At 38.2% G+C, this 13058-nt stretch overlaps 1 protein-coding gene across 18 annotated transcripts in view; it reads left to right on the forward strand.

Annotated features, from left to right (window-relative positions):
• LOC112645817 (LIM domain containing preferred translocation partner in lipoma) overlaps positions 1 to 13058 on the forward strand; it is a 670895-nt gene that overhangs the window by 414885 nt on the left and 242952 nt on the right. For all 18 annotated transcript variants that reach the window (XM_035710426.2, XM_049105701.1, XM_049105702.1 and 15 more), the window contains one exon: positions 1314 to 2003. In XM_035710426.2, the coding sequence (XP_035566319.1) occupies positions 1314 to 2003 (690 nt within the window). The remainder of the gene's footprint in view (positions 1 to 1313; positions 2004 to 13058) is intronic.

Raw genomic sequence — 13058 nt, forward strand, 5'->3', positions numbered from 1 at the left:
ACAGAAATGGAAAGGCTAGAAAAGGAGGAGCATTCGGCATTTGAATTATCTTTGGAAAATCACTCTTTGACAGGAATCTGTGGTCTAAAATTTAGCATCTTCTTGGTTGTCCTCAGGGTATTTGTTTCTCTTTGCTTTTCTTTTTCTGTTTTCCTTGGCCTGGTCCTTCTCTTTCTCTGGTACCTCCTTTTAGTTGAATGATGACTAAGTCTTTGGTAATTTGATTGAGATCACATTGTTCAGTTTATTTTTGTTGTTATTGCTAGTGCTTTCAGTGTTATATTAAAAAAGACGCCAAAGCCAATGTCATGAAGTTTTGTTTTGTTGTTTCCCCTCTGCTTTCTTTTTCTTTTTTAAAAGATTTTATTTATTTATTCATGAGAGACAGAGAGAGAGGCAGAGACAGGCGGAGGGAGAAGCAAGCTCCATGCAGGGAACCTAGTGTAGTTTTAGTTCTTATATTTGGGGCTAAATTTTTGGGTTACTTTTTGCTTATGGTGTAAAGTAAGAGTCCAACTTCACTCTTTTACATGTGCATATCCAGTTTTCTGCACCATTTGTTGAAAAGATTATGCTTTCCCAAACAAATGAATCTTGAAACCCATCAGAAATTAATTGTGCATGCATGCAAGAGTTTGCTTCTGGACTCTCTGTCCTAGTCTGTTGGTCTATGTGTTTGTCTTTATGCCACTATCATACTGTTTGGATTGTGGTGGTTTTGTAATAAATTTTGAAATTACACAGTGTGAGATCTACAGTTTTGTTCTTTTTCAAGGTTGTTTTGGCTATTCAGAGTCTCTTGAGACTCCATGTGAATTTTTGGCTGATATACTTCTCTTTTTATAAAAAAAAAAATGCCTTTGGAATTTTGATAGGGATTGTGTTAAATCTGTACATTACTCTGGATAGTATTAATATCTCCACAATATTAAGTCTTCCAATCCATGAGCACAGGATGTCTTTGTATTTATTGATGTCTTTAATTGATTTCAGCAGCATTTTTACTTTTTAGTGTATATAAGTCTTTTGCTCTTTTTGGTTGGCTTTTCTCTGAAGTATTTTTTTTTTTTTCATTCTGGTGTAATGATATATAGTCATTTCCTTAAGTTTTTTTTTTTTTTTCGATTGTTCATTTTAGTACACAAAAATGCCTATGATTTTTGTGTTAGTTTGTGAATTCTCAGAAGGCAGGAACTATGCCTTATTTGTATTTTGCAAAGTTAATATGAGATAATAATAGCTGTCACTAATATGTGTTTTTATGTTTCATTGACAATAATCTCCTTTTTTTTTTTTCCTTTTTCCCACTTCAGGGCTCTACTAGTTCAACAGCCTCTCCTCCAGTCTCCACCCCTGTCACAGGACACAAAAGAATGGTTATACCAAACCAACCCCCTCTAACAGCAACCAAAAAGTCTACCTTGAAACCCCAGCCTGCACCCCAGGCTGGACCCATCCCCGTGGCACCGATTGGAACACTAAAGCCCCAGCCTCCACCGGTCCCTGCCTCCTATACAACGGCGTCCACCCCTTCAAGGCCTACCTTTAATGTACAAGTGAAGTCAGCTCAGCCCAGCTCTCTTTACATGGCTGCTCCTTCATCAGGACAATTTTATGGCACAGGCCCAGGACCCCAGGGCTATAACACTCAGCCAGTTTCTATCTCTGGGCAGTGCCCACCTCCTTCCACACGGGGGGGCATGGATTATGCCTATATGCCACCGCCAGGACTTCAGCCTGAGCCTGGGTATGGGTATGCCCCCAACCAAGGTCGTTACTATGAAGCCTCTTGCCCAGCAGGGCCTGGCTATGGGGGCAAAAATGACTCTGATCCACCTTATGGTCAACAAGGTCACCCAAATACCTGGAAGCGAGAACAAGGGTATCCTCCTTTTGGAACAGGAAACCAGAACCCAGCTGGGATGTATCCAGTTGCTGGTCCCAAGAAGACCTATATCACAGATCCAGTTTCAGCACCCTGTGCATCACCACTGCAGCAAAAGGTAGGGAGCTCATTAATGTAGCAATGAGGCTGAAGGAGTATGTATCTTGGCCTGCTTTCCCCAGAAAGCAGAGCCTAGGGCAAAAGTGTACACTCTACTTTTATGCCATTAGGATGTTCAGTCCCAGGGAAGTATGAGTGAAACAGGAAAGTGGGGAGATGCTATGTGGGCTATGTTACCAGTAAGGCTACTGTTTAGTATCAAAAATAACCAGTTGTTCAGTTTTGAGGATCATCTTCCAAAAGACTATATATGAACAAATCAGGACAGTCTGTTCAGGAAAAGGAAGGGAAAATAATTTAGCTTCTAGCTCTTGTCTCCTATTCGTCAAAACTTCCCTCTGTGGGTAAGAAACTTCCTCACACTTAAGACATTACATTTACTTGGGATCTGAATAGATCTGCAGGACCTCATATCTTAATAAGGGTGAGAGATTCCCAGAATTGCAAGTAAGAGGTATATAAGGCAACATTAGGTGAAGTGCTATCAGGTCAGGCTCATGTAAAGCCAGTTAGAACCCAAGCGAAGTTGGTGCTTTGGGTTCTGCCTACGGCAGGACAAACCTAGGGCTGCTGGGATAGAACAAGTATACAAGAGTGCAGGAGGTAGGTAAGATGCAGGGGATTCAAGATAATGCAGACACCTTGTCTAGTTTCCTTTGGGAAGGAGCTGTAGTAGCTTGGCACTTGTTTATTACCTCTTGTTCATCCGCATTACTGATCCTTCAGGAATTATCTTCCTCTCCAGCCTTTAAGATATTAAGAAATTTTTAAAAATTGTTTATGACAGTAGTTGGATTTTATTGCAAGCATACGTTTTAAGTCAACATGTTCAGTTACTTCCTGCGAATAGTTAAAATACTGCACATAGCTACTCAGCTACAACTTGGATTTTCCATGAGCACTAGAACCAACATAATGTTTCTTCCCACCCTATCAAGAGGAACCAAGGTGATCTACTTGGAAGGAATGTGAGGGAGAAACCAAGCTAGTTTCCAGTTATTGGGTTGGAACTGAGCCCACCCTTTTAGAGCTATGAAAATTCAGAAACTGGAGAGCCCTTGATTATCTGGAAGTTAAATGGTAATTATTGAGATGGATTATGGAAGTGTTGTGTGTGTGTGTGTGTGTGTGTGTGTGTGTGTGTGAGCAATTCTTTTACCCATTTGAGATTGTCAATTCCCAGGCATACTTATTCACATTTTCAAAATTATACCAAAAATTTGTCAGGTCCTTGCTCTCTAGATAAGGTATTTACTAAATCACGATTCTCACATGAAAGTGTCTGCTCTATTAAGTATGTTCCAAAGGAATTTTAGGTTCTTGAGAGGAAAAGAATCCTTCCTGGTAGAGCCTGTGAGTAGCTGGAGGCACCCACCCGTTCACCTTATGAAGGCTCATTACATGAAAGCTGACTAGCCAAAGTTATTCTCCAAGTCCGAATGCTACGTGTTTTTGGAACATTACTCTTGGAAGACCTTTCTTTTCAAAATCTCTCCATGCAAAGTTTTATTCGGGTTTTTTTTGTTTTGCCTTGTTTTTTTTTTTTTTTTTAATTTTTATTTATTTATGATAGTCACAGAGAGAGAGAGAGGCAGAGACATAGGCAGAAGGAGAAGCAGGCTCCATGCACCAGGAGCCCGATGTGGGATTCGATCCCGGGTCTCCAGGATCACACCCTGGGCCAAAGGCAGGCGCTAAACCGCTGCGCCACCCAGGGATCCCTGCCTTGTTTTTAAATAAAGTTTATTGAAAATAGCCAAGCTGGATAGGCTTGGCCTTTGTTATCATTACAGCACGTGTGCAGTAGTCCCTCTTGGACCAGAAAACAACCAGGTCAGAAAAAAATGGGGTTATTCAACTTTACCTCACTTGGATATAAGTGAAACAAATTCTCCTATGGAAGATGAAAAGCCTAGGTTGGGAAAATTGCCATCACCATTTAAGCTCATCTAGGCATGCAGTGTTGCCTTGTCTAGAGCAGCTTGACTGATGTTCCCAAGGGAGAGAGATGAGCCTTGAGTTGTTTCAGGATCCCATCACCCCACCTGGGAAAACAGACGCAAGACAAAGTAAAAGTATGTCTAGGTAGAGAGAATCATCTGGTGACAGGTACGGAGCCAGTCCTGTCTACCCATCATGTCACAGAGCACTGAAGATAGTCATTCTTCAACATTTTGAACCAATCCAGCACTGTAGGGGGAAAGAAAAAATCAGCACCCACTGCAAGACCTGGATCTAGGCTGTCAGGTCCAGCCACATGACTAGCATTTGGTCGGCCATCAGCAGCCTAGTCAGGGTGCTGGAATCAGCTTTGATCAGCCAGGCACCAGAAAGCACAAAACATCATTTTCCTTCTTACTGGAGTAAGATGATCTACTTCAAGATGATCTACTACATTATTACACATTCTGGCTATCGGTAGATTTCCTGTCATTTGAAAATTTATTTTCGAGAGTGTCCTGCATTTTGACATCATCTTGTGCATTTTAAAAATGAAACTTAAATCGTCTATTTTTGCTGGGATTATAAAGGGGAGTGGTTAGGGGTTGGTGTTTAGCCATCTGTCTGTTTTGGGAAAGGGGAAAGAGGCCGACAAAACTACAGATATTTCCTGTGTGTGTTGTGGGGGCACAGGGGGTTGGGTGTGGGGGCTCTTCCATAGCTGGTCTTTGAGCAGAACACTGCTGTATTCAACTGCACCTGTGTACAGAGGAGCTCATTGTCCCAGTATTGACTCTGAGTGGCTTAGTGATGTGACTACTGGCTTGAGAAATGAGCTCCTAATTCTAGTCCCAATTCCTCCCTTGACATTCCTCTTTCAGCTTGGGGAAAGACTCTAGACCTCTTTATGTCATGCTCCCAGCCTTCGTAAAGTGGAACGTCATCTTCCCTAATTAATTAATGATTGCAGAGGGCTTGGAAATTTCCAAGCGCTGAATAATTGCCAAGTGAGGACTCTTCGACTTTCTTACCGCCTCCCATTTATTTCCACTTTTTTTTTGGTTTTTTTGGAGGGTTTTTTTTAGTCATTAGTGGAAAACGTATCTTCATACCTTAAGATAGTTCTCTTTTGTTACATCGAGAAGTTTGAAGGAATTTTGACATTGGATCCATTAAGGAAAAAGTTGTTGTTTTTGTTAAAGTGAAAGACATAAATCTTCCCTATATCTGAGATGAGCTGCTTTAATTTCCTTCCAATAGGAAAGAAGAGGAGAAAGTAGAAGGGGAAAGAAAAGGAGAGGAAAGACAGGAAAAAATGCAGAAAGGAAGGAGACAGCCTGAGAACCTGCAAAGTGCGGGGGATCATGATTATATTTATGTTCCCATAATGTGCTGAGCAGTGAATTTGCATGCTGCAGTCGACCATAATGTGTTTCCTGGACCATCTGAGCTGAGTTCCTTGAAAAATATTGTTATAAGCAAGTCTTTATAAGAGAGAAATATTCCTTTTCCCACTGGAAATCCTCTTAAAGACACAGCGGAATCTTTTCTTTTGGCTCCTTTATAAAAGCTCCTAGCTGCTGTGCAGTTCACAGAACTCTTGTCCTTGCATTATCTCCACACACCAGTGAGGCGGGATGTGTGTTTTCTCTAATATTCAGATAAGAAGAATCAGTGTGAAAGCGCTGGAGCCAAGACCTAGAGGCTGGTTATCACTCTTGGGTACATAATGACCCAAGGGCAGGGCAGCCTTATACTCCTTTCTTTGCCATCAGCCTAATCTGTGCCAGTCTCAGTTCATTAAAGACAAATGGCCCCACAGTGTGTGAAAGGCACTGATGCTGTGCATCCCAGGAAAACTGAGGGGACCCACCTAGTCTGGGGGTTGGTTAAATTCTAAAATCATCTACTGTTAACATCTTCTTGGAAAACCCTTCATGCTGGTGAGAGTGTGGAGATCAAAAAAACACTTTTCTTTTTTTTTTTTTTTTTTTTTTTTTTTTTTTTTAATTTTTTTAATTTTTTATTTATTTATGATAGTCATACAGAGAGAAAGAGAGAGAGCCAGAGACACAGGCAGAGGGAGAAGCAGGCTCCATGCACCGGGAGCCCGACGTGGGATTCGATCCCGGTCTCCAGGATCACGCCCTGGGCCAAAGGCAGGCGCCAAACCGCTGCGCCACCCAGGGATCCCAAAAAAACACTTTTCAATAAATCCCAACACGAAGTTTTTCATATCCAGAGTTAGAACAAATCACTGCTTTTCATTTAGCTTTTGAATCTAGGGGATACTTAATAGTACAGAGAAGAGACTGAAGGCAGTGGACTTTTGGGGTCAGTCTTAATTTGTTAAGATTCAGAAAATATTTGAGAACATTGATAGAGTAGTATTTCAAACATTCAGATAGTATCATCAGCAACTCAGGATCCAAAGTAGTTACCTAATTTCTCACACTCACCATTATGCTAACATTTTACATTCCTTCTGGAATATGCGTGAGTATATGTATGCTATTATATACACGGTCTTCCTGTTTTCCCCACTTGCCAAATGTCCATGGAATTTGTTGATTCATATTCTTTAATCAACCCTTTGAGGTTTAAGTACAATGAAGTGTGTCTATTTTAAAAGCATATAACAGTGAACCTTTGACATAGGTATGCACCTGTGTAACCACCACCACAATCTTGAGACCATTTCAACCACCCCACAGAGCTTCATCATGGCCTATGACATTCACTCCCCTTTACCCTCAGCCCCAGGTAACCATTCTGCTTTCCAGTATAGGTTATTTTCCTCTGTTCAGAATTCCATATAAATGGAATCATATAGTATGCACTCCTGTGTCCGAGCTTCTTTCACTCACTATATATATATATTTTTTTTTTTTGTGATCCATTTATGTCATTATGCATATCAGTAGTCATTCATTTTGATTGCTAAGCAGTGTTCCATTGTATGGGTATGCTACATTTTGTTTATTCATTAACTTCTTTGGACACATTTTTAATTTCATTTTGAATTATGAATAAGGCTACTTTGAATATCCATGTACTGGTTTTTGTATGGACATAGTATTTATTCCTCTTATAAAATACCTAGCAGAGGGATTTCTGAGTCATATGGTTAACTATTTAACTTCATAAGAAACTGCAAAAATTTTTTTCCTTAATGCACCATTTTATATTCTCATCAACAAAGTATGAGAGGTCCAGTTGGTCCTCAGTCCTGGCAACACTTGTCAGTCTTCTTAATTTTAGCTATTTACATTTTATAATAATTTATCTAATTGTGGTTTTTATTTACATTTCCCTTTTGACTAATGATGTGGGATGTTTATTATTTATGCACTTATTGGCCATCATTTATGTTCTTTTATGAAGTGTCATCAAATTCTTGGCCCATTTTTTGATTGAATTGCTTCTTTTTATTGGGAGTTATAAGTATACCTTGTATATTCTGGATATGAATCCTTAGGTATATGCATTAGCAATATTTCTTCCAGGTCTGTGACTTGGCTTTTCATTTCCTTGATGTCTTTTTCTGAAGAGCAGGAGTTTTTAATTTTGATCCAGTTCAGTTTATCACTTTTATCCTTTTATAGTTTATATTTCTTTTCCTTATATTTTTGCCTCTTCATGGTAACAAAGGCTGTATTCTTTTTTGAAAAAATGTACATATAGGTAAGTTTAGGGATATAATTCGCTCCTTGTTAATTTTTTTTTGTATAATGTTAGATAAGGTTAAAATTCATTTTCCCCCAATGGCATATGCAGTGTTTTCCAGCACAATTTGTTGAAAAGACTTCCCTTCCATTGAATACCCTAGACACATTTGACAAAAATCAATTGGCCACATATGTGGGGGTCTATGTGGACTCTCTCTTCCATTACACTAATTTACATATCTTTAAGTCAATTCCACACTACCTTTATCATTGATTTTTATAGTACATTTTGAAATCAGGCTGTGCAAATTTTCCATCTTTGTTCGTTTGAAAGTGTTATCATTATTCTAAGTCCTTTCCATTTCCTTATAAATTTTAGCATCACCTTCTCAGTTTCCCCAAATAGCCTGCTATGATTTAGTTTCAGACTTTGTTGAATCTATGGATCAATTTGAAAAGAGTTTATATTGTAACGATGTTGTCTTCTAACACATGAACATGGTATGTCTCTCATTTGACTTCTATTTTTATTAATTTCTCTCAACAGCATAATATAGTTTTACACACATTTTAAGTTATTCCTAAGCATCTCACATTTTGAATGCCATTGTAAATGATATTTTTTAAAAATTTCAATTTGTAGTTGTTGCCTGTTCATAGGTAGTTTTTTGGGTTGTTTTTTTTTTTTTTTTTTGTATTGACCTTGTATCATATGACTTTGTTAAATCTAACAGTTTTACGAGCCTATTTAAGACTCCTTTGGCTTTTTTACCTAACCATTTCATCAGCGAATAAATTGTTGATTTAATTGTTTATTTCTGTTATGGATAACAGTCTATCAACTTCCTGTATTTGGAAGATGTGCTTTTTGGTTGAAGAAAAAACAGTTTCTCACAAACCTGAAGAATGTAAATTAGAAAAAATAATAAACCTTCACCCTCCGCTTCTCTTTACTAGCATATCCAAACTGTCAGAAGTCAACTTCAGAATTATTATATCATAACTCCTAAAATTTACAGATAAGAACACAGAAGCTAGAAGTGTTACAAGGATTTGAAGAGTTAGTTGTATAACTAGTATGTGGTACATTTCAGTGATGTGATGAGCACTGGGTGTTATACTTTATATTGGCAAATTGAACTTAAATAAATTTTTAAAAAATAATTAATTAAAAAAAACTAATGCCTTTTTATACCACAATTCCTCTGCATTGGCTCAAGACAAGTATGATCAGAAGTATAAAGGATCTTTAAAAGATGTGATAATTATTTCCAAAAGGAACTTACACCTACCTTAGACCTCTCTATCAGTTTTAAAAGTTCTTTTAATCACAGAAAATGGCTTCCATTTCAGTGTTCTTTGTTCTGTCTCATGCACAGTTGTTCCTCCTGTGGAAAGACTTGTTCTTAAGGTCTATATGATTTTGACTCAGTGCATAATTTCTTCTTCTCCTGAATTTAAAATTTATCATCAAAATGGATGTCTTCATACACTGAGAAATGTCTGTGAACATTATTCATTTTACTAATTCTATTTCTTCAGGGATTTAGATGTTTAGAAATACCCCTGATCCTTAATCTTTTTAGAAAATTAAATAAATCACTTTCAACAAGTGATTCTAACAATATGTAATTTTTTGCATTTGTACAACTAAGAGAACTCCCTTCAGTTTACCAGTGTTTTATCTTTGTTCTATTTCAGTTCTATAATATAAGAACTACTCAACTAAATGATAATGTCCCTCTAGAAATCTCAATTTTTTTTTTCTTGGCCAGCTGCAAGCACTCATACTGTCCTGTCTCAGAGGAGAGATTATAGTTGTTCTTTTCCCCAGCAAACAAAGAAGTTTGCCCATTGTTGACATGTAATGATTAGTGGTGAGTATAACAACTTTTAAAGATTTTATGCACAGGGTATTAGGAAATAGTCCCATAGTGAAAGTCAAATAGTTGACTTTTCTAAAAGTGCCAATGTCTCAGTAATAAAGATTTACTAGTTAGTTTAGCTCTTTGATTTTCTGGAATTTGGAAAACTCAACTTTTAGATATAGTCTTGGCAAATAATATGGTGTTTGCTCTATTTTATCCTTGGAGTTCAGTGAATATTCTTCAGAAAATAAATTTGGTTTACTTTAGGTTACTTATTTAAAATATCATTTTGAAATATGTAATAATAACATGTAACATTTTTATAACCACTTATAAAATTCGGCATTTTCATATATGTGGAAAACTCTTTATCATGTCCAGAGGCAACTTGCCTGGTATCCTACTAATAACAAATACCAGAGATAAGGTGAGAAGGTGGGTTTTCTGACTGCTGTTAGCCCAGAATTTTTCTATTCCATAGCACTTGCTTCCATTTTCATAGTAGATATTCAAATATCAAACATCCCTTGGACCCAGAAGTTGAGAGAATACAACTTTAGAGTTGTATTTCTGAGACATAACATGTATTTAACATTATTTGAACCCCAAGATTCAGTCAATATTATATGAAGATTTAAGCAGTTGAAACTGTGCCCTAATCTAAGTTCAAGATAACCTTCTGTAAAGCTGCTGGACTGCTTTCCAATGGGGTTATACCATTTTACATTCCCACCAGCAGTGCATGAGCATTCTAATTTTTCCACATCTCCCATTGGATTTTCATCATATTGGATTTTCATCACATTATATGTCAGTCTCTTCAAGTAGACATTTCTGTTCTTCAAGGGTGTGACCCGTGTCTACTTTAGTTTTGTTTCTTATATACCTAACATGGTACAGCACCTGTAACAGGAACTCATGAACGCATGAATCCATCAATCCATCAGTAAGTGAAAGGACATGAGTTACCGAATTGATGTGAATTTGCATACAGTTCCCATTAGTGAGAATTGTTAATGTGTTTTTTTTTTAAATGGGTGTGTTCTTATTGGTGTTCTGTTTTGTTTTGTTTTCTTTTAATTCTGTGTTCCCAATCTCATCTAGTCTTTAGATCCTAGCTTGTGTTGCCAGTAGATTAATCTTCATTTAGATGCACTCTGTTTTTGTCACTGAGGTTAATGTCCCAGCCTACATCATTATAGTTTTTTCTCTTGCTGTGGTCTACTTGAACTGCTCTTGTTAGTGGATCCAAAATGTTATCCCTTACCACCTTTTCAGCCCGAACTGTGGTTGAAGCCCTGCCCCACCTTGCCCGAGTCATTGCATGGCCACCTACTGCTTTATCTTTTCCACTCTGGTCCCACTTTGCCCTATTCTCCACATAGAGTGATCCTGGAAGGCTATATTGTTTCACTTTCCTGCTCAAAACTCTCCAGCAGCTTCCCATCTCAACTGCGTCCCCTTAAGAAAAGCAGGCACAGTGTTTACAAGACCCCACTTTGTTTCTCCCTATTAACTCCCTGACTTTATATATCTTTCCCTCCGTCATCCTGTTCTAGCCACGCTCCATGCAAGCACACACGTTTCAGGGCCCTTGTTTTGCTGACCTGCCTGGAATGCTTTTCTCCAGATATCCACATGTTCTATTCTCTTACCTCCTACAGGACTTTATTGAAATGCTACTTTGCTGGAGATGTCTTCCCTGACTACGCTACAAAAAATACCTCCCCTGCCCTAAAATGCCCTTATCTACCTTTACTTCCCCTCTGCAATATTTATCGCCGTCCAGCATCAATTTGTGGATCATTTGTTCTTCATTTCTGTCCCCCCGAGAATGTATCATAATAGCAAAGATGTTTGTCCTTGATGTTAGCTGCTATTTAGTGACCATTGGCTGACAAGCAGTAAGTCCTTGGAAAAGATGCATTAATAAGTGAATGAGTAAGTGCTGGGCACAGAATCATTCTCTCTGATAACCTTTTATTCAGATTATTGTTATGTGGGAAAGGGCACAGAGCTCTGAGGTCCTCCAGTGTATGACTACCACTTTATGTAGATTTTCCCACATTGTACATTCCCCATTATACCCAAGCTTCCCGGCCCTCCTTTCCACACCAGGCACTGTCTGTGTTTTTTTTTTTTTTTTTTTTTAAGATTTTTTTTATTTATTCATGAGAGACACACAGAGAGAGAGAGAGAGAGAGAGAGAGAGAGAGGCAGAGACACAGTCAGAGCAAGAAGCAGGCTCCATGCAGGGAGCCCGACGTGGGACTCCATCCCAGGTCTCCAGAATCACACCCAGGGCTGAAGGTAGCACTAAACTGCTGAGCCACTCGGGCTGCCCCGCACTATTTTGATATGGTCTACAAGGTAGAGAGACTTTGGAACTTGAAATCAAATCTGAATTTGAGTTTCAAACCAAGAAGGAAAGTTGTGTGTGATGACAGATGTAGAGGTACTTTTCGACTACAAAATATCATACCTGTATAAGAGGTTATTATAATATTTGGAAAGGCTTAGGCTACAGGATGGGGACTAAAAGTCTTAAGTGACAGATGGGACTATTAAATATTTTCACAGTTTGTGGATTAATAGCTGCTAATATTGATTGAGCATTGATGTCAGGTACCATGCTAAGCACTGTCCATGAATTAAAACACACAATCTTCTCAGTAACACTAACACTTTTGAAAAGTGTTATATTTTGCTGATTAAAACTGAGTCTTGAAGAGATTAAGTAGTTCTCTCAATCCAGAAACTTTCTTTTATAAACTTTCATGAATATAAACAGTTAAGTGTTAAAGCAGGAGAATTTACTGCCACTGAAAACAGTGGCTTTATTTGATCATTTGTTCTCTTAATAAAAACTCTTCATTGCCCATTTTTTGGTGCTGGGGTTAGAGGCAGAAACAGAATAAGGTTGCTTCCCTCTTAAGGCTTATATTCTAATAAGTCTTTCTCAAATTATAAGGAATAAGACATAATTTAGGCATGATACTGGCTCAGTATAAAATAAAAAGAAGGATTTTAATATTGGAGAAGAGAGTGATTTAGGTAACCAACTCAGGAAAGACTTGAAGAGGTGACCTTTGAGCTGAAACCTGAATAGTGTAGAGGAGCCTAAGGCTCTTCTAAGATCTGGATGAAGAACATTCCAAGCAGAGGACAGCAAGGATGAGTCCTCTGACTTGAAATTTAAAAGAACAGAAAGAAAGCCAGGGTGGCTGGAGCATAGTCAGTGGAAGAGAATGAAGTTCAATGAGGTAGAAGAGGTAAGCAGGGTCTAAATCTTATGGACCACAGTAAGGAGTTTGTCTTTATTTGAAGTGAAATAAAAATCCACCGGAGCATTTTTAGCAAGGGAGTGTTAGGGTTTGGTTTTGTTTTAAGATAATCCCAGCCACTGTGTAAGACCAGAGTAGATATAGAAGGATTTGTTAGGCTCCGGTGCTTCTGTAGTTTCCCTTAAAACTATTGAAAAGATAGGCTTATGAACTTTCTCATTTGCAAATAGAAGGGCTTTTATATTAAGAAACATGAAAGTATAGGTGACTTTCTTGGTATGGAGTTTATATC

Source organism: Canis lupus, chromosome 34, assembly GCF_003254725.2.
Source record: "Canis lupus dingo isolate Sandy chromosome 34, ASM325472v2, whole genome shotgun sequence".
NCBI lineage: Eukaryota > Metazoa > Chordata > Mammalia > Carnivora > Canidae > Canis > Canis lupus.